This window comes from Prunus avium, chromosome 3, assembly GCF_965620075.1.
Source record: "Prunus avium chromosome 3, drPruAviu1.hap1.1, whole genome shotgun sequence".
NCBI classification, from domain to species: domain Eukaryota; kingdom Viridiplantae; phylum Streptophyta; class Magnoliopsida; order Rosales; family Rosaceae; genus Prunus; species Prunus avium.
Genome location: NC_142286.1, coordinates 6,105,322 through 6,131,061, shown reverse-complemented (window position 1 = coordinate 6,131,061; position 25,740 = coordinate 6,105,322). Strand labels below are relative to the sequence as shown.

At 37.9% G+C, this 25,740-nt stretch overlaps 3 protein-coding genes across 5 annotated transcripts; 1 reads left to right on the top strand and 2 right to left on the bottom strand.

Annotated features, from left to right (window-relative positions):
• Positions 1-2,102: 2,102 nt before the first annotated feature.
• On the top strand, positions 2,103-3,608 carry LOC110769446 (Galactose oxidase/kelch repeat superfamily protein). Its single transcript, XM_021973424.2, has one exon. The coding sequence runs from the start codon at positions 2,424-2,426 to the stop codon at positions 3,489-3,491; it is 1,068 nt and encodes a 355-aa protein (XP_021829116.1). The 5' UTR covers positions 2,103-2,423; the 3' UTR covers positions 3,492-3,608.
• A 9,488-nt stretch (positions 3,609-13,096) lies between these two features.
• LOC110769488 (UDP-Glycosyltransferase superfamily protein) lies at positions 13,097-18,642 on the bottom strand. 2 transcript variants are annotated; one of them, XM_088249898.1, is made up of 5 exons: positions 18,390-18,642; positions 16,554-17,648; positions 15,256-16,160; positions 14,318-14,374; positions 13,097-13,591 (listed from the first exon to the last, which is right to left on the bottom strand). In XM_088249898.1, exons 2-5 carry the CDS (start codon positions 17,515-17,517, stop codon positions 13,346-13,348), a joined length of 2,172 nt encoding a protein of 723 aa, XP_088106024.1. In that variant the 5' UTR covers positions 17,518-17,648; positions 18,390-18,642; the 3' UTR covers positions 13,097-13,345. The 2 variants fall into 2 exon arrangements, with proteins under 2 accessions (XP_088106024.1, XP_021829164.1); XM_021973472.2 differs by lacking the exon at positions 18,390-18,642 and having other exon boundaries at positions 16,554-17,280; positions 17,364-17,500.
• Positions 18,643-19,198: 556 nt separating this feature from the next.
• On the bottom strand, positions 19,199-25,519 carry LOC110769463 (CASC3/Barentsz eIF4AIII binding protein). Of its 2 annotated transcripts, XM_021973443.2 has the most exons (12): positions 24,572-25,518; positions 23,335-23,437; positions 23,042-23,244; positions 22,112-22,950; positions 21,674-21,788; positions 21,192-21,314; positions 20,806-20,861; positions 20,630-20,675; positions 20,408-20,479; positions 20,251-20,327; positions 19,682-19,770; positions 19,199-19,592 (listed from the first exon to the last, which is right to left on the bottom strand). In XM_021973443.2, exons 1-9 carry the CDS (start codon positions 25,099-25,101, stop codon positions 20,422-20,424), a joined length of 2,073 nt encoding a protein of 690 aa, XP_021829135.1. In that variant the 5' UTR covers positions 25,102-25,518; the 3' UTR covers positions 19,199-19,592; positions 19,682-19,770; positions 20,251-20,327; positions 20,408-20,421. The 2 variants fall into 2 exon arrangements, with proteins under 2 accessions (XP_021829135.1, XP_088106025.1); XM_088249899.1 differs by lacking the exon at positions 19,682-19,770 and having other exon boundaries at positions 24,572-25,519.
• Between the last annotated feature and the right edge of the window lie 221 nt (positions 25,520-25,740).

Sequence of the window (25,740 nt, the reverse complement as noted above, 5' to 3'; positions counted from 1 at the left end):
AGTGTAAACTTGTGTGTTTTTCACTAAAGGATAAACTAAAGAATTAGCGGAAGTCGGTGATTAAAACAGGTAATTAGATTAGATCTTGTTGATGAAAAAGGATATTAGATTTGATTTTGATTGATCGTCCAAAAGATGCTTAAGAGCTTAATTACGTAACTTTTGTTTTGTTTTTAATGTCGTTATGTAATTATTGTGTTCATTGCATAAATTGTTGGCCTCTTCTTTGGGAAAAAAAACAAATAAAATAAAATAATTGAAGGCCATAAATCAGACTGACTGAGATATAGTGACCCAACCAAAATGATTTTCTAATGTCGTATAAAACTAATCCAATGGTCTCATAATTAGCCCATTTTTGTGGCAAATCACAATATCTGACTCAGTCCATTATGTTTTTCTGTTTATAGCATATTATTCCATACGTATACAAGTTTCAAATTGAACATTAATGGGCATTTGGAATTTGATATTGACACCATAATTTACTTTGCAATTAACAAAGCCAACAATATTAGAGGTCACACATAAGTGTTATAGATCATTGCAGTCAGAAATACACTCTTTGTATCATATGAAGAGTGAGATCGAGAGAAAAATGCATTGCACTCGTAACACGAAAGTTTTTCTCCGTCGTAACACGGTTCATATGTACATAACTCTACTTAATCAATTTATAGTTGTCGGTTTGACAACCTAATTGTATTAAGATTGCTTTACAAAACTTCATAAAGCGAAGCATGCACATGGGTTTGTACAAGATAGTGGCTTAATTCGGGGAAGGAAGAAGCTCATCACTTTCTTCAAAGTTCTCATAATTCTTATGCACATGGTTTTGTAACCAATTCATGACAACCTTCCTCGAATGGAAATTAGCACTCATCACACTTTTCCCAGGTTTCATAATTCTTTCTGAATTATTATTTATTTTTAATTAGTTGAATAAGATTTTATGTTTGGCTCACATTAATATAAGAACGATGTGCATTTATAAAATTAATTTATCTTGTTTATTATCATTGATTACTGCGCAAGTTTTGATCCAAATTCATAGCCGCAATTGATTACATATAAACATTCTGATGATTTTGTTGATGGCTCAACTAATAAGTGAGTTCTTAATTAGCTTTTTCTTTTTCTTTAGGTGCACTTTGGAAATGCTTTCATTTGACTTCATTGACACTTTGGTGCAACTTGGGAGTATTATAACATAAAAAGAACAAAAAAAGAAAAATAAAGTCCGGCAGTTGTAATACGAATGCATGTACTTTTGCCATATCATAATGAATTTAGCAAAAGTAATCTGTGTACTTTGACAATAACAACCATCGTTAATGATATTGGTCCTGATTAAATTATAAGAGTACGAACACATTTGTCAATATAGTTTAATTGGTTGAGCTCTTCTAACTTCAACTTAAGCCCGAAGATGATGCAACATCTCCAAATTGAGCCCAAAAATAATCATCCATTTTTGAGCATAAACTGATTATGATTTCTCTTGTTGGCATGCATTTCTTCTTTTGCACAATAAACATGAACTGACATTAAAATTCATGTAAAAACTATCTTTCGAGCAAAGTCGGATTATGATTTCTCTTGTTGGCATTTCTTCCTTCCACACATGGCAATGGGATCGCATGCTTTAAATATTTGTCAATTAAGAAAAATGTGCAGATTACGTTGAAGACACACCGATTGTGTTTGTGACACCCCAATTTACAAACAAACCCACAGTCTTCTTCAATTTGTATAAATAAATAATCAAAGAAAAGGAGAATAGTGACAATTCATTGATGATAAAATCAAATGAGAAAACTGCTGGCAAACAGAGTCCGTTACTGGGAACGTGAACATTGACAAAAACAAGGGCGCTGTTAATTGTCCCCCCCCCGTCTCAATCAACCAATCAAATTTCAGCATCACCAAAACTTCTCATTTTTTTTCTCTCTCTGCTTGAAAGCATCACCCAAACCTTCTAGAGTCTAGAGATATAATTGAGTGGGTTGGGATTGAGTAAGCAAAAGAGATATAATTGTATTAAGTATTTGGTAATATTTAGTTTGGCTAAAAATGGAGTAGGCAGGGCAGGGTAGGACCGCCCCTGTTCTAGACCTTCATTACCTGAAAAAACCATTCACGGCAAATGCTTTTTTATTTATTATTTTTTGTTATAACAATAAAATAGTGCCAATGGAGGGAAACATGAAACACTAGCAGGTAGGAGACCCTTCTTCTATTTCTTGAATAGGAATCGAACACTGCCTTCAAAATTATAAAAGCCCCCTCTGAGCAGTCCCAGGAGCTCAAATTAAAAAACCCATCTCTCAGAATTCCAAAACCCATCTCTCAGAATTCATAAAATCTCTCTCAGAATTCAAAAACCCAAAACTCTGTTTTTGTTTGATACCCATTTGTGTACCATGGTCCTGATTTCTGGTCTGCCTGACGATATAGCCTATGACTGTCTAATTCGTATCCAATATGATCAGTTCCCAGCTATGGCATCGGTTTGCAAGGGTTGGAAGGCTGAGGTTGAGCTGCCGGAGTTTCATCGGCTTAGGAAGGCTGGTGGCCATAGCCAAAAACTCATGGTGATGGTTCAATCACATGTTGTCTCAAATCATGGTGTTGGTGTCTTCAAGTGCCCGGATAGCCCGGTTTACCGGCTCACTCTTTGTGAACCGGATTTGGGTAATTGGTCCGAGTTGCCGCCGCTTGCCGGTTTTGCTACTGGACTACCCATGTTTTGCCAACTCGCAGCGGTCGGGTCGGATTTGGTGGTGATCGGCGGTTGGGATCCCATGACATGGACCATCTCGAATTCCGTGTTTGTCTACAACTTTGTGTCTGCCACGTGGAGGCGTGGGGTTGATATGCCAGGTGGTGCTCGAATTTTCTTTGGATGCTCCTCGGATTCTGATCGGATGGTGTTCGTTGCCGGTGGACATGATGATGAGAAGAATGCGTTGAGATCGGCAATAGCATACGACGTGGCGAAAGATGAGTGGATTTCATTGCCGGACATGGCAAGAGAACGCGACGAATGTAAGGCAATTTTCCAGCATGGCAAGCTCCATGTCATCGGTGGCTATTGTACCGAAAAGCAAGGCCGTTTCGAAAGAAGCACCGAAACATTCAATATCTCCACGTGGCAGTGGGACCAAGTACAAGACGACTTCTTGCTAGTTGCCACGTGTCCAAGGACGTGCGTGGATGGTGACGACGAGACAATGTACATGTGTCGTGGCGGTGACGTGGTGAAACATAGACGCGGAACATGGAAATTCGTGGCGAAGCTGCCAGCTCAGGTGCGTAATCCGGCTTGCGTGACAGCGTGGCAGGGCAAAGTATTAGTGATTGGATGTGCAGGGTTTGGGGAGCCCCACATGGCTTACATGCTACATTTGGACAATTACACATGGACAAAACTAGAGACCCCTCACAAGTACTCTGGTCATGTTCAATCAAGTTGTCATTTGGAGATTTGAGTCTTAGCATCCAACTATCATTACTTGTAGATTAAGCTGAAAACATGTTTATTTTGGGTCATGTTTTTGTGTTAATACTATAAATATTTTAAAGAAACATATCTTAGCTATTATCGCCGCACATCGCTCTTTTTTTCTGTAGTCATCAAGATTTAAGTAGATGAATTATTTTGCATAAAAAATAGCAAATCAGTAATTAGTCAAACCATGTGCTATGGTTCATAGAACTTAACGTTGTTTTTACTAACGTTATCTGAAGTCAATCCTGAATTTAAATTCGTATGTGCAGGGTAGAAGATATGTACGTTAAACTTAGTTGACTTGAAAACTTGAGGAGATAAAATATAGATGATTTTGATTATGAGATCACATTGTACCAGTGGTTCACTTAAAAGAATCCTCTAAAAGCCGCATGATTTACGTAGGTTTAATATTAAATTTATTTATAAATAATTAACTAGTGTAGTGGTTTAGAATAATGTCTTCCGCAAAACATTAATTCCGAAGTGACCTTAATTTAAGTTGAAAAAACTTGCTGGAGAAGAGTAAAAAAAGTTCGGGCCGCAGAGATAAAGATGCATGAGCAATCGTGTTTCCCAAGTGGCAAAGTTAGCCGGGAAGTTTCCTGATTGCGGCTGGGAAAAGTGACCACTTTAATGAACGTTCAAAACATGTGGGTTTAGTCATCATATAATCTATGTTCATATAATCTTAGTTTAACAAAAACAATTCATAGATTAGTATGAGAAAAGAAAGTACCAAATGAAATAATTGAATTAAACTAATGATAACCAAAGTTAGCGTCTTAACAACGCATATGTATTTAATTAAGTACCGAGAAAATTCTGCATGCTAAGTTAGTTTGGGGATGAAACTTCAACTTCCTTCATAATATCATTGCGGGTTAATTCATGCGTAAAAGCCCAACGACTACATGTGCTCTATGTCACCCAATATGTGTTGTTTACATATTAGGCTTGAAAATTCATCATACATGTGAGGTTGTGTATAGTGCCGGCCTTGAATATGGGCGCGGAGTGCGACGGCCGGTGCCTCAGTTCAAAGGGGCCCCAAATTTTATATATATACCGTATACATACCTATAATTTATATATTTTATTGAGAGCTCCAAAGCTTTTTATTTTTAAAAGATCGATGAGTTCCAAAACTTGAGGCCTCAAACTTAGTGAACAGAAGGCCACATTCAAAATTAAAGTAGACAATTTAAAAAAAAAAAATGAACAGAAGAGATAAAGTTGTCCCCTGTGTCTCCTCGCGTGGCTGCTCCTCTGTTTTTTACTAATTTTAGGCATGCTTTTTCTTTTCTTTTCTTTTTTTATAATTTTTTTTATAAATGTAATATAACATGCATGCCTTCAAAACAGAGGGGCCCTTAAAAAAAATCTAAAGCATCTCTTTGTTGTTACCTTTTTTTTGGTCGGACGGTACCTCTTCATTTTCTGTTGTTCTATGTCTTCTCCTTTTTTTTTTGCTTTCTAAATCTTCGTTGTTTTTCTTCTTCTTTTCTTGAACATCTCTCAGTATTTCTTCTTCTCTTTGTGCTTCAATCTCTCACTAAAAAGCGCATTTTTTTTTCTCTTCTGAAATCTCTCTTCTTCCGTCAAATAAAAAATGTATCTTCTTAAGAAATTACTCAAACCCTTTTGTCAAACCAATTATTATTATTTTTTTTTACAAACCACATCAATATTTATCTTCCCAGTCTTCTTTTAACAAGGAACAAACCATTTATTTCTCAGTTCTTGTTCCCTCCAATCTATTACATTGAACAAACCCTATCTATTTCTCCAGGATCTCTCCAAGGTGGAGAGTGGAGTTCCTTCCTATAAGCATAAATTGGGTTTTATTCCTCTTTGTTTGCTATTTAAATTTAATTTTTATCTTCATGGTACTTTTGGTTTATTTATTATTGATTGTTTTAAAAAAATTATGACAACAAAATCAGATAAAAAAAGAGATTTTCTATTTAAACCCCGCACTTCTCTTTGTTCACCCTAGAGTAGAGGTGTCAAACGGGACGGGCCGGCCCAGCACGGCACGAGCCCGGCCCGTTTAAATGAGGCACGGCACGGCACGAGCACGAATATTAGTGGGCCGTGCTCGGCACGGTACGAAAGCTTGGACCGGGCTGGGATTTAAAAAAAGGTCCAATGGATCGGGCCGGCCCGTGGCTCGAAATTAAATGGACTTGGCCCGAGCCCGCTTCAAGCACGGCACGAGCCCGAGCCCACGGCACGGCACGGCCCGAGCCCGAGCCCGCTTCAAGCCTCTATTGCATTTTTTTAAGAAAAAAAATTTTTTGGAATAACAAACCATGCGTGCAGGTACTTTTCAGTAAACAAACCATGCGTGAAGTACTTTTCAATAACAAACCATGCGTGGTTTCCTCCCCACACACATATTTTCATTAGTCTCCTGGCTGGTCAAGTTTTATAACTCCCATGCCTACCTTTTATAGTTCCCAAGTCTGTTTATTGACACAACACAAGCTTCCCCATTATTCTCTTCAAGGCTGAGAGCTCCAGCTCTCCTTCACGTCAGTCTTGTTGACTGCTTCGAAACCCATATCTCCTCAGCTCAAAATGAAATATTTCCTTCCTCAAACTTGTTCATCTGCCTCTTGAGTAGAACATATCGGAAAATTAGCCCAATCGGAGAAATATAAACACCTCAAACCCCAGTTGGAGTACGAACAGCTCATCTCTATCTGATACTCTGTGTTAAGCACGGATGTCTCTTTGCATGCAAGTTTCTGTTGCGATTTGCATCTCTATTCCTTCTGTTGGAATTTTAAAAGGTTTTAAAAATTTAACCGTTTTATTTATTTATTTATTTTGGCTATTTTATTTTATTTATTGTGGGGGTTATAAATATTTAATATTCAGGTTTTATTTCTGGTTGGTGAATGCCTTAATTTTTTGGTTGGTGAACTTTTATGGTTGGTGAAGGTTACATGTTTTTGGATGCCTATAAAAGGCCACTCCTCCTTCACATTTGAAAAACACACAGTACACCATTAGAATATCACATACCACAATCACCACCATAAACTAATTCTCTCCTTTTCTACTTCTATATATATTCTCTACTTTATATTATTATTTTGGCAATGGTTCTGTGACTTGGATACCCATATCCATCTATGAACGTGCTCATAGCGGATCTTGAGTTTGTGTACAAGGGGTCGTATCTTGGAGTCTTGTAGACCGTCAGTACCTGCACGTAGGGAGGCTACAAAGGCTTTAGGACAGCGTCTTTGACGTGCTTCACCGTACCAAACTCACCTTCTTACTTATTATTTATTTTCCTTTTACTTACCTATTATTTTGTTTTCTTCAATTTCATTATACCTTAAAATCTTTCCTATTTATTTATATGTTATTTATAATATAATGTTTTTGTGTTTGGCTTTACGGAAAAGGAAAACTATATTTTGTATATATTTTTTATAACACCTTCATAACAATTGTTTCTGAGGTTGATATCTACAACATATCCAAATTTCAAAGCAAACGGAGATTTCTATCTACCTTAAATCGTGTTCAAGGTGAGAGTAGTCTTCACTTTCATTCTGTTTGCTGGTTTCGCTTTAGTGTGCCCTTATTCACTCTTGCATGTGGCCTTCCTCTGATCTATTGGCTTCGTTCCTTACATCAAAGTTGTTTACCTATGTCTTAGTTATAATCTGTGAAAATTGGAGCTTAAGCTAAGAAGTGTAGTTATCTCAAAGTGTGATGAAGTGTCGCCTACTCATTTTGTTCTGCTGTATTGATGTAGGCTCGAATTCCTTCTTGTGTGTCAATTTCTGTTGATCAGCAAGAACCAATTCTCTAATTCTACAGAGTTGGATTTGCAAGGTAAGAGCTTTAACATATAGTTTCTATGTTTGGTTGCTCAAAATTTGTGAGAAACATTGATTGTAGGGTTTGATCTTGTTTTTATTTTTATTTTTAATTATTTATCAAAACAACAGTCTAAATTTTTTGATTTTTTGGTGTGGGTTTTGCAGATTCTACCTTCTGCGTTCTAATTGAATGGTAAGTATCTAGTTTGGATTTTCAACCATTCTTTTCTTAATATAATTAACAGACTCTGATTTTCGAACTCAAAGTTTTGTAGATGAAGATATCTCATATTTTGAAGATGACAGCACAAGTTCCCTTAATGAAGAAAGTTAGTTGAGATTAATTTTGTTTTCCATTTTGTGTAATTTGGGAGGGCAATGGTACTCTTTTTCCTTGATCGGATTTTCCTCCTTTGGGGGTTTTTTAAGGCAAGGTTTTAATGAGGCTATTTTTTTGCCCTCCAAACTTTCATATTGTTTAGATGTTTGATTGATTAATGTTTTTAAATAGTTCATCATTCCTTGCTTCTAATTATATTTTTTATGTTTATAATATGAATTATGTAGTGGAAAAAAAATCAAGGGAAAAAAAAAATTCAAATTAAATGGGTTGGTTCTTGGGCCCGAGTATGGCACGAGCACGGGCACGGCACGAGCACGAGCACGAGCACGGGCACGGCACGAGCCCGGCCCGGTCCGTTTCAATTTGGACATGGGCTTTGGGCCGGGCTGGGATTTATGATTTTACTAAATGGGCTGGCACGGCACGGCCCGCTAAGTTAACTGGGCCAGCCCGGCACGGCACGAAAATGTTAAAAGCACGAGTTTAAATGGGACGGGCCGGCCCGGCACGGCCCGTTTGACACCCCAATACTTAAATTATTAAGCTGTTAGTTTTATTATTGTGTAAAAAGACAAAAAAAAGGTCATTCAACTTAATATTTAACCCTAGTACATCTATCTATACACACACCCCACCACTCTTCATATTAAGTTTTAGAAAAATACAAACTCCTCTATATCTGATTGCTGTGCTGTGAAAATAATCGCTGTCAGATTTACTGTGAGAGAAATCAGTTTGGTCGCAGTCAGGTACCCAGTCCTCTGCTTCTTACCAACAACTCCCTGATTCTCAGTAGTGCTACTTTGTGTTGGCGACTTTTCTTTCCCCTTGACGTCTCTCTTGACATCCATACTCTTCTTAAACTCATTATTATTTGCTTCAATAGACACTGCGCACTCCACCACATCTACAAATTTCGTATGGCAAAAACCAGTCACCATCTTTTTGACATACACATTTAAACCCCTTTGAAACTTCTGGGTTTGTTGCAACTCACTCAGAGGGTCAGCAAAATGAGACAACTCAGCAAACCGTGCCTCATACTCCCTCACAGTTAGGGACCCTTGCGTTAAGTTTAGGAACTCCACTTGTAATTCCTCCTTCACAATAACAGGAAAGTATTTCTTGTAAAAGAGTGCCAAAAACCCCTCCCAGTCCATATGGTCCACATTCTGTGATTTTTCCACCGTCTCTCACCACACTCGTGCCTCATCCTGTAAGTAAAAGGAAGCTACTCTCCTCTTTTCAACACTGGTCATACCCAAAACCTTGAAGTAGTTCTCAAGATTCCGTATCCACCTATCAGCCTTCATGTGATCGACTTTACCCTCAAAAGGTTTAACTCTTAGTTTCTTGAGGTCACGAATCAATAGGGACATTCTAAAGGGATCTGTGCGTGGCACTGGTGGTGGTTGAGGAACTCCATGCCCCCGTGCCTACAAGAACTCTACGAATAGATTAGCTGTACGATCATTCATTTGCACATTGTGCAAATTTTGCGCACTAGCAGGGGTTTCTTCCCCAATCTCCTCCTCTGACTCCTCATGAATGTCAAAGGTAGGCTCTACAGCTCCTTGCTCTTCACCTCTACCACTAGCTTTGACTTGACCTCTGCCTTGGTCCATTCCCTTTCTGGCAAAAGACAAGCGAACTGTTCATTCCATGCTTGAGTATTATCTCAAAATATACAAGCCTGAAAATAACATACAACCACAAAGGACCCATTCCTCTAGCACCTAAACCCAAAGCTCCTACATGGCAAACCAATTGCGCAATAAACAAACTGTCAGAGCTGACCATAAGCTCTAGCACTTTGTCAGAGAAAACCATATGCTTTGATACCAAATTGTCAGAGTTGACCAGAAGCTTTAACACTTCATCAAAGTAGAACCATATGCTTTGATACCAAATTTTCAGAGCTGGCCATAAGCTCTAACACTTCATCAAAGCAGAATTGAGCTCTGATACCAAACTTTCACACTCCGAATTTTCAACAATGACTAAACAATGAGTTTAAACAGAACAACCAGCAATCCGGGATGTGAAGTTCGGAACCTTCATCAAAAGTACCTAAAAATTTAAATTTTTCTTTCTTGATACGACACCACTGTTCCGAACCACAATGTCAATAATAACTCAACTCTTTTGAGTCAAATATTACATTACAAACTTACATAATAAAATGAACAATCATCATATTACATAATCTGCTCCTTAGAGCTCATTTCACACAGTAGAAGTCTAACACTCACCAAGACTCTCACACCACACTTTGCACTCTGTGGAACCACCAACGAGCCTCCCGCTCCTCACCTTAATTCTCCTGCTCACGGTCTCTACCACTTGCAATTTTTTCCCCTACACCATCGAATAGTGCACCGGGTTCACCACAGAACAACCTGGTAAACTTTCTAAAGCTTATATGAGTAAACCACGTCCAGAATATAATATGTCAATTTACACATAATATACAAACACATGCACTTTCATTAGCATACCACAATCCTTGTATAACTAAGGTAATCATAATCATCAATATCATCACAACCACAATTCTTTTATTTTATTTAAAGAACTGTTTCGATCACCAGCTGTGACCACACCAAAACTCTTTTATTTTCAAAGTAGTTTTCACACGTCAAATATTTGACAGATAGAAGAGAGAATACTATGAACCTCTAATCTATAACACTAAAAACCTCCAAAGTAGTGTTCACTCATGATTACACTCCAGTCATGAGTACTAGATGGCGCCAGACTAGAGCTCTAACTGTTCTTGGGTCTTGCTCCCTAGGGTAATTTATCCCTCATTATTTGCCACGAGAATGCCCACCTGACAAACTCAGAAGGGATTCAAGGTATTCTGACCTGCATAGTAGCCCTCCACAATTTATAAACCAAAAATCTGTCACTGTTTAATTTTGCAATTAAGTCCCTGAAACTTCAAACGAGCATAACTTCTTCGTTTCAACTTCGATTCACGAACCGTCTGCTCCTACGCGTTCATGAGATCAAGCTCTATGTTCAATCCAAAAATCATAATTTTCTCACTTCAATTTCCTGAACATCCTTTGAAAAATCATAAACTTAATCATAAGGGCATTTTTGTCCCAATTTGAGATTAAACTCACTTAATTCCAATATTTTCACATCAAACCAAATTCATACAACACCCAATATAGTCACACGACTTAATAAGATTTTCCACAAAAATAATAAAACCAAGTATTATTTTTGAGGTTATTACATGTCACTACCTCATTTGACACAGAAGTAACTAAAGATATAGGTTTGTGTGGATCTTCTGATGACATGAGTGTTGATTTGGGCCGACTTGCAAGGGAACAATCGACAGTTATAGTTGCAGACGATGATCAGTCTCCCAGCAGAAGCTATCTCCGGCCTTGTGGAGCTGAGGTAAAAAATTTAATTGGCAAGAAGAGTAGAGTTGCTCCTGTTTATCCTCAGGATTATTGACTTGACTGGTTCTCCCAATTTCATCCAACAGAATAGAATGTTGTACATGTGTACTACAAACAATCAAACAAGTGTACATATATGTTTGATGATTTTATTGTTTTGGTCGAATAATTTAGAGGAATTTATTGTCATCTTTGCCTGATGGCACATTGTAATCACAATATATAGTAATAGCCTTCTGGTTCAAGTCTTACAGTTTGAATGAAATAAAAGATCTTTTTTACTTGCGACATTTTATTCTGTTATTGTATATCATCTGCTCTATGAATTAAGAGACTGGAAGTGTTGCTAATTCTTTGTTGGCATACTGGTGTTTCCAAGTTAATTAGAGCAATTTTTAATTACAACTAGCTAGCAAGAACCCCTTTTTTTTTTCTTTTGTCTAAACTAAACGGAAAATCTGAACGTATAAAAAGTTATCAAGTATAATTCAAGAGAGCAGCTCCAATATTTGGTCAAATTAACGAATTAAGAGTAAATTTACTAGACATATAGAATCAGTTCATTGATAACTCAAAAAGGTACACAATTTGGAGGATTCAGTTTCGCTCCAAGTACCCCCGTTGCCAACCGTTCAATCCATCCGCTTCGGGGTTAACTTCTTGAGCTTGGAGATGAAGTACAAGTCTGTATCAACGAGTTGCGGCCCTCCGTATTTTTTCCAAATCTCCGAAGGCTCTGTCTTGTTGCCGAAAAGATTGCAGGCATGGAAGATATTGTTGTATAGCGACATGAACGGCTTGCTCTCCACCAAAAACTTGTAGAGAAAGGAACCCACACAATCTCTTCATCGGTGGGGCTGAAACGAAAACCTAACGGCACAAGAGACTCTTCCATTGCTTGATGCTGCTAATTAACCAACACAAGAATGCTGCTAATTAACGAACAAAAGAAAAGAGAGACTAGAAGAGAATTCAACTTTCAAGTGAAGTTTTTGTTTGAATTTCTCTCAGTGTTGTGGCGAACAAAGAGCTCTCACTCACTGCTATTTATAAGTTTCCTTCGCGAGCATCTCACTCACGGAATGTGGAAACTCCTTTTATTTTATTTTATTTTTAATTTGAGAGAAATTTGGAGAGTCGGTTGTGGTAATTAAAGGTTTAGGTATTTTGAAGAAACATTAATAGGACCAAGTATAGCAGTGCGGCTATACTATTTTTAAAAAATAAGAAACAAAAGGAGTATAGCCGCTCGGCTATACTATTAATAAAACCTGGTATAGCTGCGCAGCTATACTATTTTTTTTTTTAAAAGAAAAAACTGGGTATAAACACGCAGCAATTCTTTAAAAAAAAAAACAAAAAAGAGAACCCGCCTAGCGAATAGGCAGCCACGTGTCAAAATAAATATAGTCGTCCGGCTTTTTAAAAAGCTTGAATTTTACCGAGCCTTTAAGACGTGTACAGAACATGGATGTATTATTGAAAAATAAGTACGTATGTGTATAATAGATTATTGAACGTGAAAGTGGTAAATTCTTTATACAGGTAATAACTCGGGAAAAGTGAAAAATGAAAAGGGGATAATAGAGACTCAGGCACTAGCAAAATAGTAATGCATAATGCTCTAAACAACTCTTATTGATAAACAAAAATCGAGGAAAAAATTTAAAAGAAAAAAAGGATCCTCAAAAAATATATATAAAGTGTATATCCACTCGGCTATACTATTTATAAAAAATTAGAAAAAAATCGAGTATAATCGCTCGGCTATACTATTTTTAAGAAACTTTAATAAAACCGAGTATAGCCGAACGGCTATATTTGAATAGCTAAAATTGGACAAGAATGGAGCGCCTGAGGAGCATAGTGGTCATGTTGGGTCAGGCTGTTATTTGGAGATATAAATTCTGCACTTAGTGTCTAGTAAAACAACTTTCTTTTAAAATTTATAAATCGATAATGAGAGGAGGGAATCGAAAACAATACATCGGTAATGGATAAATGCGCTTAACCATTTGACATTATCACACCAACAAAGCATTGAGCTTCATGTTTAAACTAATAACCTTTCAATCAATCAAAAACGTTTCCTACACTTCGTCAAGAAAATCTCAAACTTGGCATCTATAATATCATTTGGCCGGAGCAACATAATTCTCATACTCACAGCACCCTCTAAATTTGAGAAGAAATAAAAGAATGAGAATGTCTCAATTGAGAGACGTTATTTGGGTCTCATGCACTTGAGAAGAACGTCTACAAATCTCTTGTACATGTGGCGCTTTAAGTACATCCTCTCTACTTTCTCTCTTCCTTTCAATCCCATTTGCTTCCTTGCATTTGGGCTTTTAAGCAAAAACCGGATATTTTCAGCAAGGACACGAGTTCCGGGATGCCCAACAGGATGAAGCAGACCTGTTACATTGTGTTCAACAATCTCTGTTGTGCCTCCAGCTTCTGTTCCAAGCACCTGCTCCATAAAATGACATCATTCATTTGATTCTATTCAAGGTCCGGTGCACAAAAAATCTAAAGCAGCATGGAAAGGAAGTAGCATTTGAGAGTCAAACTCGTAGAAAATAGGAATGATAATGCACCGACGACAGATAGTAATGCCATTTTGTTTCAAGCAGGTATTAATTCTGTACTTCTACATGGTTCATGTTGTTTTAAGAGGAAGAAAAAGGGAAAGGCATACAACGCTAATCTGCACAAACAATCACTGATTTTTCATCATTGCAGCCAATTCAAATTCTATTTCAAATGAAGGATACTTTCACTTAATCCTGATAACCATGTTTATGAAGATGAGCTCCCATCTCCCTATAAATACAGGTTTACTGATCTCAATAGGAGACTTGTTATGCGGTGTCTGTCTGATGGGCCATAATTATTTCTTGGCTGCAGAAACTCCCCAGAATATACCTAAGGTCCCACTGGTTATCAACTAATTTAATTAAGCCTTATGTTCCCCTTTTTTTGTAATAGTTTTTTTGGAGTTTGATCTACATTGTTGTTAATTGTCATGATTCATGCTACTGCAGAAGGTGGACAGAAAAGAAAGATTATGCCACACAACAGTCATGTAGCATGTCTTTGCATATGTAGGTTCAGTTAGCGAGACTAAATGTTATCAGTATAACTATCATCCTAGTGGGCCTTAAGATGAGGAATAAAATCAAGTCAGATGTCATACCGGAAGACCAAATGCCATGGCTTCAATTGTCACTCTCCCAAAAGTTTCTCCCAGTCCCTGTACACCATTTTACATATAGTGTTATTTCCAAATAATATAGGATAATGAGTTAAATGAGTACAAGCATAAATCAAGATTATAAATTCAACTGAAATGAGAAGTGGGGTTACAAACACAAAAAATTAGATTTCCAAGAACAGAATCCATGCTTTAAACAGAACAATAGCATTTGGTGGTATGCATACATGCATTATCCCAGATGAAATCTACTAGGGGGTTGAACCAATAATTTTGCAGTTGGATTACAAGAGCCGGGTATTATTATTATTATTATTATTATTTGTGTATTTTTTTTTCTTGACAAGATCATTGGATTGATATCTACAATAGAATTCATGAATTTGCAATACAGAAGAAAAGTCTGAATACTTGAGAGCAGTCCTCGCTAATACTACAAGGCATATCAAACTTGTGCACACAGTGGAGTGCACACAAGCTGCTCCCTGTTCAATATTTTTCTTTTTGCAATGACCTTATATTAAAAAAAAACAAAATCAATCTTCAGAGAGATCGCAAAATCGACCTTATTCTATCAACAATTGTTTGACATGATTCATGATCAACTGACTTGTTCTCAGTTAATACCAACAAAGATACCATCTTCTCATGTGGAAAAGGAAGTTCCATGTGTCTGTCCTCAGTTGTGTTACATCTTAAAAAATTAGACTGACAAAATATTTTTATTCAAACAAGCAATACTACCATACATAGTGTGCTTCTATTATGACATGGGACTCCACCATTTAAATGCGTAAAATCACAGTTGAATTTTTTTCTTTCCCCTATTTGCGCATTATATATAATTAATTTAAGAAGCCAAAAACCATAAACATCAGCTGACATAAATAAGAGCACTTAAGACTACGAAGATGGATCACCTGAGAGTTCATGACATAAACATCAGCTGCAGAGTATAATGCAGCTACACGTGTGGTTGCCGGAGTCCACAACACTGACTTTGACATGTTTGAATGCTGAGATAGGAATCCTAAAAGTTCTTTGACATAAAGCACCTTATTGCTCTTAGATCCAACAGAACCAATAAGAAATTTAACAGACCGTTCCAGTGTTCCTCTATTATCCGACAACACTTTCCTCTTATGAGTGACATTGAAGGTCAAATCACCTGTATCATCAAAAGAGGTATAGAGACTACGTAACCGCAATTTTTTTTCCTGGGGTTCATTCAACTGGACATCAGATTCATTGGACAGTGGTAATTCATTTGATGATAAACCATCATCATTCAACTCTTGAAACAAAGCTCTCAAGTGATGTTTTCTAGACAAGGTAGAGCGGGCTTGGCGTTTACGTACTGGGTTTTTTATCTTAGAATTATATTTCAGAGGTTCTTCGATCACCAAGCGTGCTGATTCAAGAAGCAAGAGCTGCCCCTTTCCAGGGTTTATGCTGCTCAGAGACATTACAAGCATATCATTGTCTGTTAACCCCATTTCCTTTCTGACTGAATCTCGCAATAACTGCCTTTTCTCAAGCATCTTCTCAGTACTAGAAGATGGAGTATTAAGTGAACAACCTATGCCAGCTACAAAGGCCAGCTCATCATTAATAGAGAGTGGTACAACTGCAGGCTGAGACCTCAGCTTAATCTTTTCTTCTTCGCACCAATCTAGCCATTGTTTAGACTGTGATTCTGATAGAAAAGCCAGCATTTTCACTCGGTTAAGCACAACCTTCGCCCGATCGAAGTATTCTCTCCGGTTTTCCATGATCCACCAAGCAATTTGACTTGCACCAGCTGGAAAATGATCCATGTATTGATCTGAAATAAAATGTTTATTGTCTATTAGTATTGTAGTACACCACATGATACATGCAAACAAAGCCAAAGCAAATCAGCTTCACACTTAAGAATGGCACTTTCTGTCAATTAATAAAATAGCTAAGATGATTGTCACTTAGTTTAACAGAAATTTTAATGACAAGAAAAAACCAATAGAAAAATAAAGTGTTAAAAGAAGGAAACCATGTAGATACAAATTAGAAATTACAAATGGAATAATGACTGGAAATTAATATCTGATGCATCCCAGAGAAAAATGGAGGTACAGTTGATTAGTTAATATTATGCACTTTAAACTTTTTGAGTTCAGCAAATGCACTGAATTTAAATTTTACAAATTACATTAACGGATTTTTGGAAAATGGTTCTCACCAATCCATGATGCACACACTGCTGACCCGGCGATGACTAGATCTGCCTTCATGGCAGTTTTGAAGCTTTGTTCTACTTTGTCCTCAAGCACCTTTATTCTTCTCCTTGCTAGCTCTGACATCAAGCCACCCTTCTTGCTAAGAACTACAGCAGAAACCGTGGCTCCACAGCTCAAAAGCTCTGTTGCCAGCTCCATCATAGAAAGTGGAGCCCCAGTCATCGAAAGTTCATGGAATATTAATAGAAATCTCCTAGACCAAACAAGACGTGCGAAGTCCCCCTTCCTGTCACAGGTTCCAGACCGCGTTTTAGGACTCCATTCCAAAGTTCTATCTTCTAGAAAGCCAAATGGACCAACAAGCATCCCATAAGAAGTATTTGTCTTAGGAATGTCCAGTTCCTGCTCCTCTGTCTCATGGCCTTCAACCTCCGCTGTTTTCTTCTGCTTACCATGCACTTTACCACGTAGACTACGAGCTGATTTTTTACTCCTCTTCTTTGAACTTGCGCTTCGACGAGATGAAACTCCGTTCTCCTTTTTCATCAAAACCACATCTATCCTTTTACCAGCTTTTACCTGATTTTGGTTGGTCTCATTCTTAACTGCCATAGAACTGTCACTGGCAAGCAAATCTCTCCTCACATTCTGTTCAGTGTCTGAGTTTCCATTGCTTGCTTTATTTCCAAACCCCAAGAAGTTCTCCTTGTTGCTATGAGCCCAACTGGACTGAAAATAAAATCCAAGATAAGCCCAAAGGGTAATCAATAACAACCAAAACAATAATCGATTGCTCCGAAACCACTGCACACCTCCGCTGCTTCTAGCTTCTCTCCGTGGAGTTCGGCTTGAATTCAATCTCCGAAATGAAGGAGAATTTCGCGGGCTTGATCTTCCTGACAATGTTGACTTAAAACTTCCACTTCCCCTCAATGACTTATGATCTCCCCTACTGCTTTCCTCCATTGGTTTGTTTGACTATTCTATGTCACCAAAAAGCTCAAACCACATTGTTCGAAGAACATCTATCACTTAATTTGGTAGCAAGGCCTCTAAGAACACTGCAACTGGTTAACCTCTTACAGTGCTTTGAGTTGCTGCAACAATTAAGAATAAATAAAATTCATTATCCATAAATAGAAGCAGAAAACCCTTGTTCAACCATTGAGAACACTTTTTTTTTTTTTTTCTTAAAATAGATTCTCGAGTCAAATCAGTTTTTGGAATCTTTCTTTGTGATCTTAAATAGCTCAAAGATTCAACTTTTAATTTGTCCGAGCGTTATTTGGCGTTCTGAGCAATCAAACAGAATAACTGCATTCAGCATTCCATGTTACACCAAAATATAAAAACCACACAGATTCATCCATCGTTATTTTAGCACCCATAGCTATCTATGAAGATTGTACCATTGAAAAACTTAGTTTTCCCTACTAAAAAATAATAAAGGAAAGATAAAAAATCAAGACCCAAAATTTCATTTTTAATTTTTTTGTATTTTACCTTTCCAGCATTGTATTCGCAATGAAACACAGCCAAACAAAGAAAGAAACCACTCGGGCTTAAAACTTATTGAGAAAGATCAACTAACTTGGACTTCATTCATTTTCTTTCCCTCCATTTTCTCGGAAGCGACTCCAAGAACTGAACCAAAACCGCCCAAAGACTCGCAGATCAACACTTAACCAAAATATAATGCAATTTTTTCAAAGCTCATTCATCGTCAAACCTCAAAAAGAAAATTAAAAAGATTTCAATCTTTTGCTGTTTTCTGGTTTTCTACAAGATTCGCTGATTCAGTTATCAACTATGAACTTCAGGGCTGAGAGATAACTTACATGGATTTATTGCACGCTCTGCCCTCTGAAGCTGAGACGTCAAGATCTCCAAGTTCTTGAGAGAAAAATATAGAAGTTGCAGAGAGAGAGAGAATGAGTTAGTGAAAACGGAATGGTTTAAAGGTTTTAGAGAGACAGAGAGAGTTATTATGTCTGAACTCTAAATTTCAACAGATTTTGATCGCACGTGCGAGTCAACCCGTGTAAACGGATTCAGAAGCAAGTCTGGTGTGATTCCCTGCGGCAACGACTATTCTACAAACATGCGTTCGTGTCCAACGACTGCAACATCGATCGCTTCGGGCCCCGTGGACAGCCTGCTTAGACAGATGTTTCGAGGTTATTGAAGTTAACCTGCCTCGAAGAAGAAAATTGTCGGCTGGAGCTCCCATGGTGGCGTCGGTGGGTCTCACAGCCAATCCTGGCCCTGCAATTTATATTGTCATTTCTGATTATTTAATTTCCTTTTGGACCCAACGCTGACCCCACAAGATTTAATTTTTAATTTTATCCTAGTGTTGTATTATTCTTTTTTGTTATTTTTAATAAATAAAATCTTGCAAGCATTCTGCATGTTGTGTTTGATCCCAAACAATCCTTGCAAATTTGTTTAGGGTATATCGAAACTAGAATCTCGGGTGCAGGTTATTCAATCAGACTTGGAAAATTCAACGTTAGATACAAATACCCATCAATTTGAAATTATTATCACCCCCCAGGATGCAAATTATGCTGTGCTGCATTGAACATCCTTTAACATGCAAAAGAGCACTTCAAATTTCAAACTACTGGTAAAAAACACAATACAATGAGAATAAAAAAATACAAAGAAAACTGATTAATTCACCCATCATAGCTACACTGAATACAGCATTGGTAGTTCAATGATCAAGAGAAAACTCTAGCTTTCAATATTCATGCAGGTTGCAATTCCTCAACTAAACAAAGGAAAGCCCAATACAAGGGGAAAGTACCCCTCAAAGCCAGGAAAAACTACCAAGGTCAACTTAACAATGTAAATATAAAAAATCCCATGTATAGAAATAAAAGAACACTTCTAGAAACCCCACCGAGAAACACTGCCGCTGCACTATAAGTCTTTGTACTTTTTTTTTTTTCAATTTTCTTTATCTAGTAGTTTATGAGGAAGCCCGTCTACGTTTCTCACAAGCTTTTCAATGAAGAAGCAAACCACAAGAAAACCTGAAAACAGAAAAGTTGCAACAATCATCAATGCCAATTCGCAAGGACAAAAAGATGTTAAAGTTTCTTTCTCTAAAACAAATTCCTACCGAACATTTAAACAAGGAACTGCCACCCGTCAAGCCACAATATTGATCTTAAAGTTAGTGCAGCATGAGCAGGTGTTTGTCATTCATAACTGCAAGAACAAAGAGAGGGGAAAAGAGAAACAGTGGAGAGAGACAGGTAAGCGTAAAACTGAATTAATATTTGCAGTAAAAATGACTAAAAGAAAAATAGGAATTTCAGTTTTCAGATTGTCCAAGTACAGATTAAAAAAAACACGCAATGGTGGTTGGATTGTCTAATTCTTCAACACTACACATACATGAAATCTAATTCTTCTTCTGCAGATGCAAATGATCACCTCAAGAATTGCCCAGATGAAAGGAGGGGGGCAATCCGTTATGAAAATCTCACATATTTGTAAATAAATAAAATGTCATTACTTATGGAAGAAATTTGGGCATAATATACAGTTTGCTCATTTCAGATGCGAACACATTCAGTCAAAAAAATCAAGCATAGCAAACTCCTCTCCATATAAAATTATCAGTTTGATGTGCCAAACAGTAAAACCCATAGAAAACCAAATTAACCAAATACCAAGACTCAGTACCTAAGATATCTTTGAACACATCGGCCCAAAGTGCTCCATAACATAGGCTGAAGATCACAAAGGGCTTAGACGATGGCCTGCAGCACCATATGATCACAACTTATAACTTTGTCACACCCGAAATAGCAGAAAAGTTAAATTCGGGCAAAGATAGAACCTTTATCAACTTATTCAAACAAGCTCCGTATTATTTTGAAGTACTTCACTGGCCACGTTCATCTGTGAATACCTGCAAGTATAAAAAGAAAATAAATTCAAATCACAACAAAAGGCAGAAATACATAGCATGAACCCCACCACTCTAACCCAACCCTGGATCAGGAGGGAGCAATTCTGGAAAGGAAAAAAATTTGTGCTTGATAACATCATAGTGACTTGCCTACGAGGCTTATTTTGTCGCTGCCCATACTCATCGCCCACAATTTCTGTACAGGAAAAACCTTATGTTAGTCTACAACACTGTAAAAATAAATAGAGTATTTAAAAGCCAACCCAAGGGGGCCAAGAGTAATAACAAAGGTGAGAAGGAAAACTAAAGATAAGGTAATGTTATACCTGGCTTTTGTGAAGGCTTCCATTCGTTATTGGTTTTATTTGCATTGTTCTCTTTGCTGAAAAACAACACACAAAAATTTAGAAAGGTACATAAGGATATTTTCTTTAAGAAAATAAATAAAAAATAAGATCTCCCGACCATGTGGAAGTAAAAAGAACCCCTTAAACAATTATTTCAACTTGAACAAGGGAAGTTTAAATGAATGAATTAATATATAAATACAAAAAAGACAATTCTTAAACAAAGCAAGAAAAAATACAACACATCATGTTGAAAGAGAAAATTTTAACAAGATAAGCTTAACGCTACAATAAGCAGGTTATGATACAGGATAGAACATTATCTCAGAATCATAAATAGTCAAAGAGACGACCATACTACCAACCTTAAGGAACCCACAGAAGATGTTTGTCCCGATGGGCGAGCATGATAAGAACCATCAACAGAGATATAGGGTGGACAATATGTTGCCCCCAATGCTCCCGCAGCACCCGCCAACACAGGCAACCTAAAAAGATTCAAGTAATTACCACCACAGTAAAGAAAGAAAAAAAAAAAGAATCATCCCATTAGAAGAGAAAAAACATGGCATTGAACTCCATCCTCCTAACATTTTGGTAATAAAGATCTTGCAGATATTTTAGCAGGACAGATATGAGTAGTTCCTTTAAACAATGCAAATCCTTGCAGGAATGAAATACAACAGGAAAGATATTTAATCTAATCCCCTTTACCGTAGGCAATAATTCCTCATGCAAAGTTTCCAACCACTATGTGAGCTAGACATAGACTTCCCATAAACAAGATCTAAAAGAAGACGATGCCAAATAAAGAACCTATACCGGCATATTAAAATAATTACCATACCATGTCATTTCAGGATTTCCTAAACCAAGTTGTGGCTGAGCAACGTATCCAGGGAATGCCATGCCAACAGCAGGAACTCCCATACCCCCAGGATGCTGGCCCCCAAATTGCATAACTGCACAATCATCCAACCAGATGCAATCTCAAATTATATTCTACTCAAAGCTTAAATATTAGAAAAAGAACCAAGCTAATATGCAATATCATGTAGTCTGCATATTCTAGCTAATGACAGTCCCCATCAATAAACAGTTCAGAGAAGCAGTGGTTGTAAAAGCCTATAATTGTGGTGTAATACACCACAGGGAAAAGATTAATGATTAGCTTAGCAATATGTTTTCCCCCCTAAAGTTTACACTTACATTTCAACAATTAAGGGTCCATAAATATATGATTTCATAGAAATTGAGAACAGAAAAGGCAATGCAATAAAAATACCAGGCAAAAAGGCTGGAGTTGCAGGAAAGTTCTGATCTCCATGAGCGGATCCCATAACCTGAGCTCCACCATAAGTAAGAGTGCCCCTTCCACTACCTTGAACACCACCTTTTCCCTTTGCAATCAGGGCACCTTTAGATTTACTTGAATCTGAAGGTGATTCAACTTCTCCAGATTCAAAGGAGTTTGGTGACATAGTTGTTTTGGGTGGAGAGGAAGTTCCAGATCCACTTCCAGGACGCTGTCCCAACTGCTGAGCAGAAGTTTGTACAGCCAATTGAGATCGACTTTGAACAGGATTGCGATGAACTGCATGGTGATGCGTTGTTGACTGAGAAGCTCTTGTCATTTGATTTTGAGACACGGCCGGTTGATAGCTCATCTGTCCTGGGATAACACTCCTTCCTTGAACCCTGGACTGAGGAGCTTGCGTAGTATTGGCAAATGATGACCCAGAAGATGGCATTTGTAAGTTGGTCAACGTCTTCCCAGCTGGATTGACGGAGTCATCAATATAAAGCTTGTCCACACCAACAGATTCAGCTATATTCTTCCCTCGCAGCAGCGGATTGGTTTGCGGAACATGGAAACTGTCCTGCACTACAGATGACCGAACATTCCTCTTACCACTCCCAGCCTGTACATCCCGTTTTTGGGTCAGAGTGATGTCTTTATTGGAACTGGAAGAGCCTGATGGGTAAAAAGGAGGAGAAAAGTAATTCAAGCTCGATGCAAAGACATTTTTCCTAGCAGGAACCAGGTCAGATTCTGCATTTGATGTGGAAGTAAATGTTCGTTCTGAATTAGTTTGCATGTTTTTCTCAACAGGCTTTCCAGATCTGAAAATAAGAACAATGTGACAGATGATTACAAACAAATCATGAATTGGATGCAGACATGATTAGTGCCATGAAAACAACTTGTACTCACTGTTTGTTTTGTGTTGGGGGTGTCTGTCTGTTATTCCTGAAAGCAGGTTCATACCTTCTGGGCCCTCTCCCTCTCACACCCTTGGGTACCTGTCTCTGATTATTATTGTCAAATTCTTTAGACCTGTTGCCTCTGGTAAACCCACGATCAACACCTCGGTTTCTTCCACGACCTACATGAGGACCCTTAGAAGGTTTCTTTCCCTGAGGTGTACATCAGAAAGTCAGGTCAAAGATGGATAAAGATATTTCATACAAAATATTATGCAGAATGACCGTCTATACAACCATTACCTCTTCGTTGTGCCTTTCATGCAAAGTTATCTCCTCAAACTTATCATGCCCCCATTTCCTTTCATCTTTGGACTCCCACAACTTCCTTCCACCATGTGTTCGTCTATTAAGAGAAAAAACATATCAAATTATTGCATTGATACACAACATAACTAGACCCAAAAAAACAAAACAAAAAAGAATGGCAGGCAACCCAAAACAGGAAAATTTTAATTATAAAGGTTAAAACTAAAATACTAAAGTTGGCATAGGTAGCTCGATGGGATACCACAAGGAAAAAGCAATTCTGTCCATCCAGATTTTCATTTCATTTTAATCTTATACAGATTATAAACTGATGCACAAAAACTTCTTCAATTTTAATAATAATAGTATGTACAGTATGAAGTAAAAATGATAAACCAGTGTATGACACAGCAGTGGTGGTGAGAAATTGTTGTATTTTTCTCTTTTGATAAATCGGGTTATCCCAGTCTACGACCCGACTAATCCGGAGGAGCAAGTGTAGACAATCCAATTGCAATGGCTGGGCCAAACAAAGGGAGGTGGCCCCAAACAAGACCTACGGTTCTAGTGGCACTCATCTCGGCCCGTCCAACAGCAGGACTAACCACTCTAAGTTGTGAGCAATTGTGGAGTTAATATAATGTTGCCACGTGAGACAATATAACTAGGCATATCATGCATAGTAAAAGAAAGGATAGACCAAGAGCAGATTCAAGTGATTAACGCTAACTTGCAATTGACCAGCCACTGATTTTGGGCATCATATCTTATTGAAATGGGACAAAACTATTTTCTAGTTACAAAATTTACAACCCAACAAGAGTAGGGATGAAACTCTGTTGCCCACATCCATCGAATGCAAGCACAGATGAAGTTAAGGACAACTAAATCTGAGAAAATATTCCGCTAACCCGTCCCATAGTTCAATTTTTATATTAAGAAAAAAACCAAAAATCATCAGAGTTAAAAACACACAACATATATGTGCGTAACTATCACTTTGGCCTGTCCAATACTACAGCTTGAATAAAATAACTTTAATTAACATAAAACAATTCATATGAGCATAAGAAAAAGTAACCAAATGGGTAAGTGGCATAAAATGAATCCTGAGGGAAACCACTAGCACAGCTGCACAAGTTTACTTCCATATATTGCTACAACTCCCATCCGCCAAACTACACCTACATTCATATGGAAGGAAAATACGACCAAAAAACATAAAGCATACCTGTGCCGACCAACAGCATTGTCCCTGAAGCGGTCATCATGCATATAAAAAGCCCCAGCTGTGGGCACTGCAAATGGCTCGTTCTCCTTCTTCTCCTCCTCTTCTGCCGCTTGAGTTTCTGCATTCTCATCGATGGACTCTTCCACAGACCTCCGCCCATCACCGTCCGATTCCTTCACCGCCAAAACCTCAATCCTGCCACCCGTCTCACCTTCACGGCCTCTCTCCTGATCGCCTTCCAGGTCCTCCTGTTCCAAAACTTCATCTTCACCCTCTTCTTCTTCATCAATCTCTTCTTCCTCTTCTAGGCCTAATTCTTCTTCGTCATCATCGTACTCAGCAGCCCCACCCTGGTCGTCCGATTCATCGGAGTGAATCCCAGCCCTCGGATCCTCCCCCGGCTTCTCTCTCACCTCTCCTTCACCTTCCTCATCATCGCTCGCCGCTGCCCTCCTCCGCATCGCCAGAGATCGCTTTGCTTCCTCTGGATCACTCTCATAGTCCACATCTTCCTCACCCACCGAAGCCATCAATTCAACTCCAACACAACAAAAACCCTAAATCCCCAAGCTTCTGCAATCCAATAAAATCTCAAAAAGCCCTTAAAAAAAAAAAAAAAAAAAAATCAAACTTCCCTACAAAAACAAAACACCAACCACACAAAAAACTTCACTCAGATAAAACCCAAACTTCCTCCAAAGCTAAACACGAATTCGACCAAATAAAGACAAAAGCCCTCAATCGAAACCCGTAAAAACCAAAAAATCGCGGGAATCAAACGCCAAATATGTACATTCTGGCAAAGCTGAAACCCTAGGAGCTCAAATTGAACATAAACTAGGGGCTTTTATTCGGGATAGGGATATTACTCGTGAAAACCCTAGAGAGAGATTTTGGGGATTTTGGATGATGCCGTAAATTGAAAGAGGAAAGACTTGGGGAGGAGTTAAAGATTTCGATAAGCAAGATAATTACGGAAATATCTGAGACAATGAATTAGTTGCTCAGGGGTATTTTGGGAAATTCTGGAGTGGTCAAGAGAGAAGTGAGACGTCAGAGACTCAGACGTGAGGGGCAATTCCGAAACTAAACAGTTTAGTGTGTAGTTAGATTCTGACACGTGAGATGCTTATTGTCACATGCGGATTCACTTACGTTTCGTAGGTACT

Excerpts from the sequence above, each read along its gene's own strand:
- LOC110769488 (XM_088249898.1), bottom strand. The coding sequence starts at position 17,517 with ATGGAGGAAAGCAGTAGGGGAGATCATAAGTCATTGAGGGGAAGTGGA. Across the intron at positions 14,375-15,255 it reads TTTATGTCATGAACTCTCAG|GGACTGGGAGAAACTTTTGG; the intron begins GTGATCCATCTT and ends AATGGTGTACAG. Across the intron at positions 13,592-14,317 it reads CCATGGCATTTGGTCTTCCG|GTGCTTGGAACAGAAGCTGG; the intron begins GTATGACATCTG and ends TTTATGGAGCAG.
- LOC110769446 (XM_021973424.2), top strand. The coding sequence starts at position 2,424 with ATGGTCCTGATTTCTGGTCTGCCTGACGATATAGCCTATGACTGTCTA.
- LOC110769463 (XM_088249899.1), bottom strand. The coding sequence starts at position 25,101 with ATGGCTTCGGTGGGTGAGGAAGATGTGGACTATGAGAGTGATCCAGAG. Across the intron at positions 23,438-24,571 it reads AATGCTGTTGGTCGGCACAG|ACGAACACATGGTGGAAGGA; the intron begins GTATGCTTTATG and ends TTCTCTTAATAG. Across the intron at positions 23,245-23,334 it reads ATGAAAGGCACAACGAAGAG|GGAAAGAAACCTTCTAAGGG; the intron begins GTAATGGTTGTA and ends TGTACACCTCAG.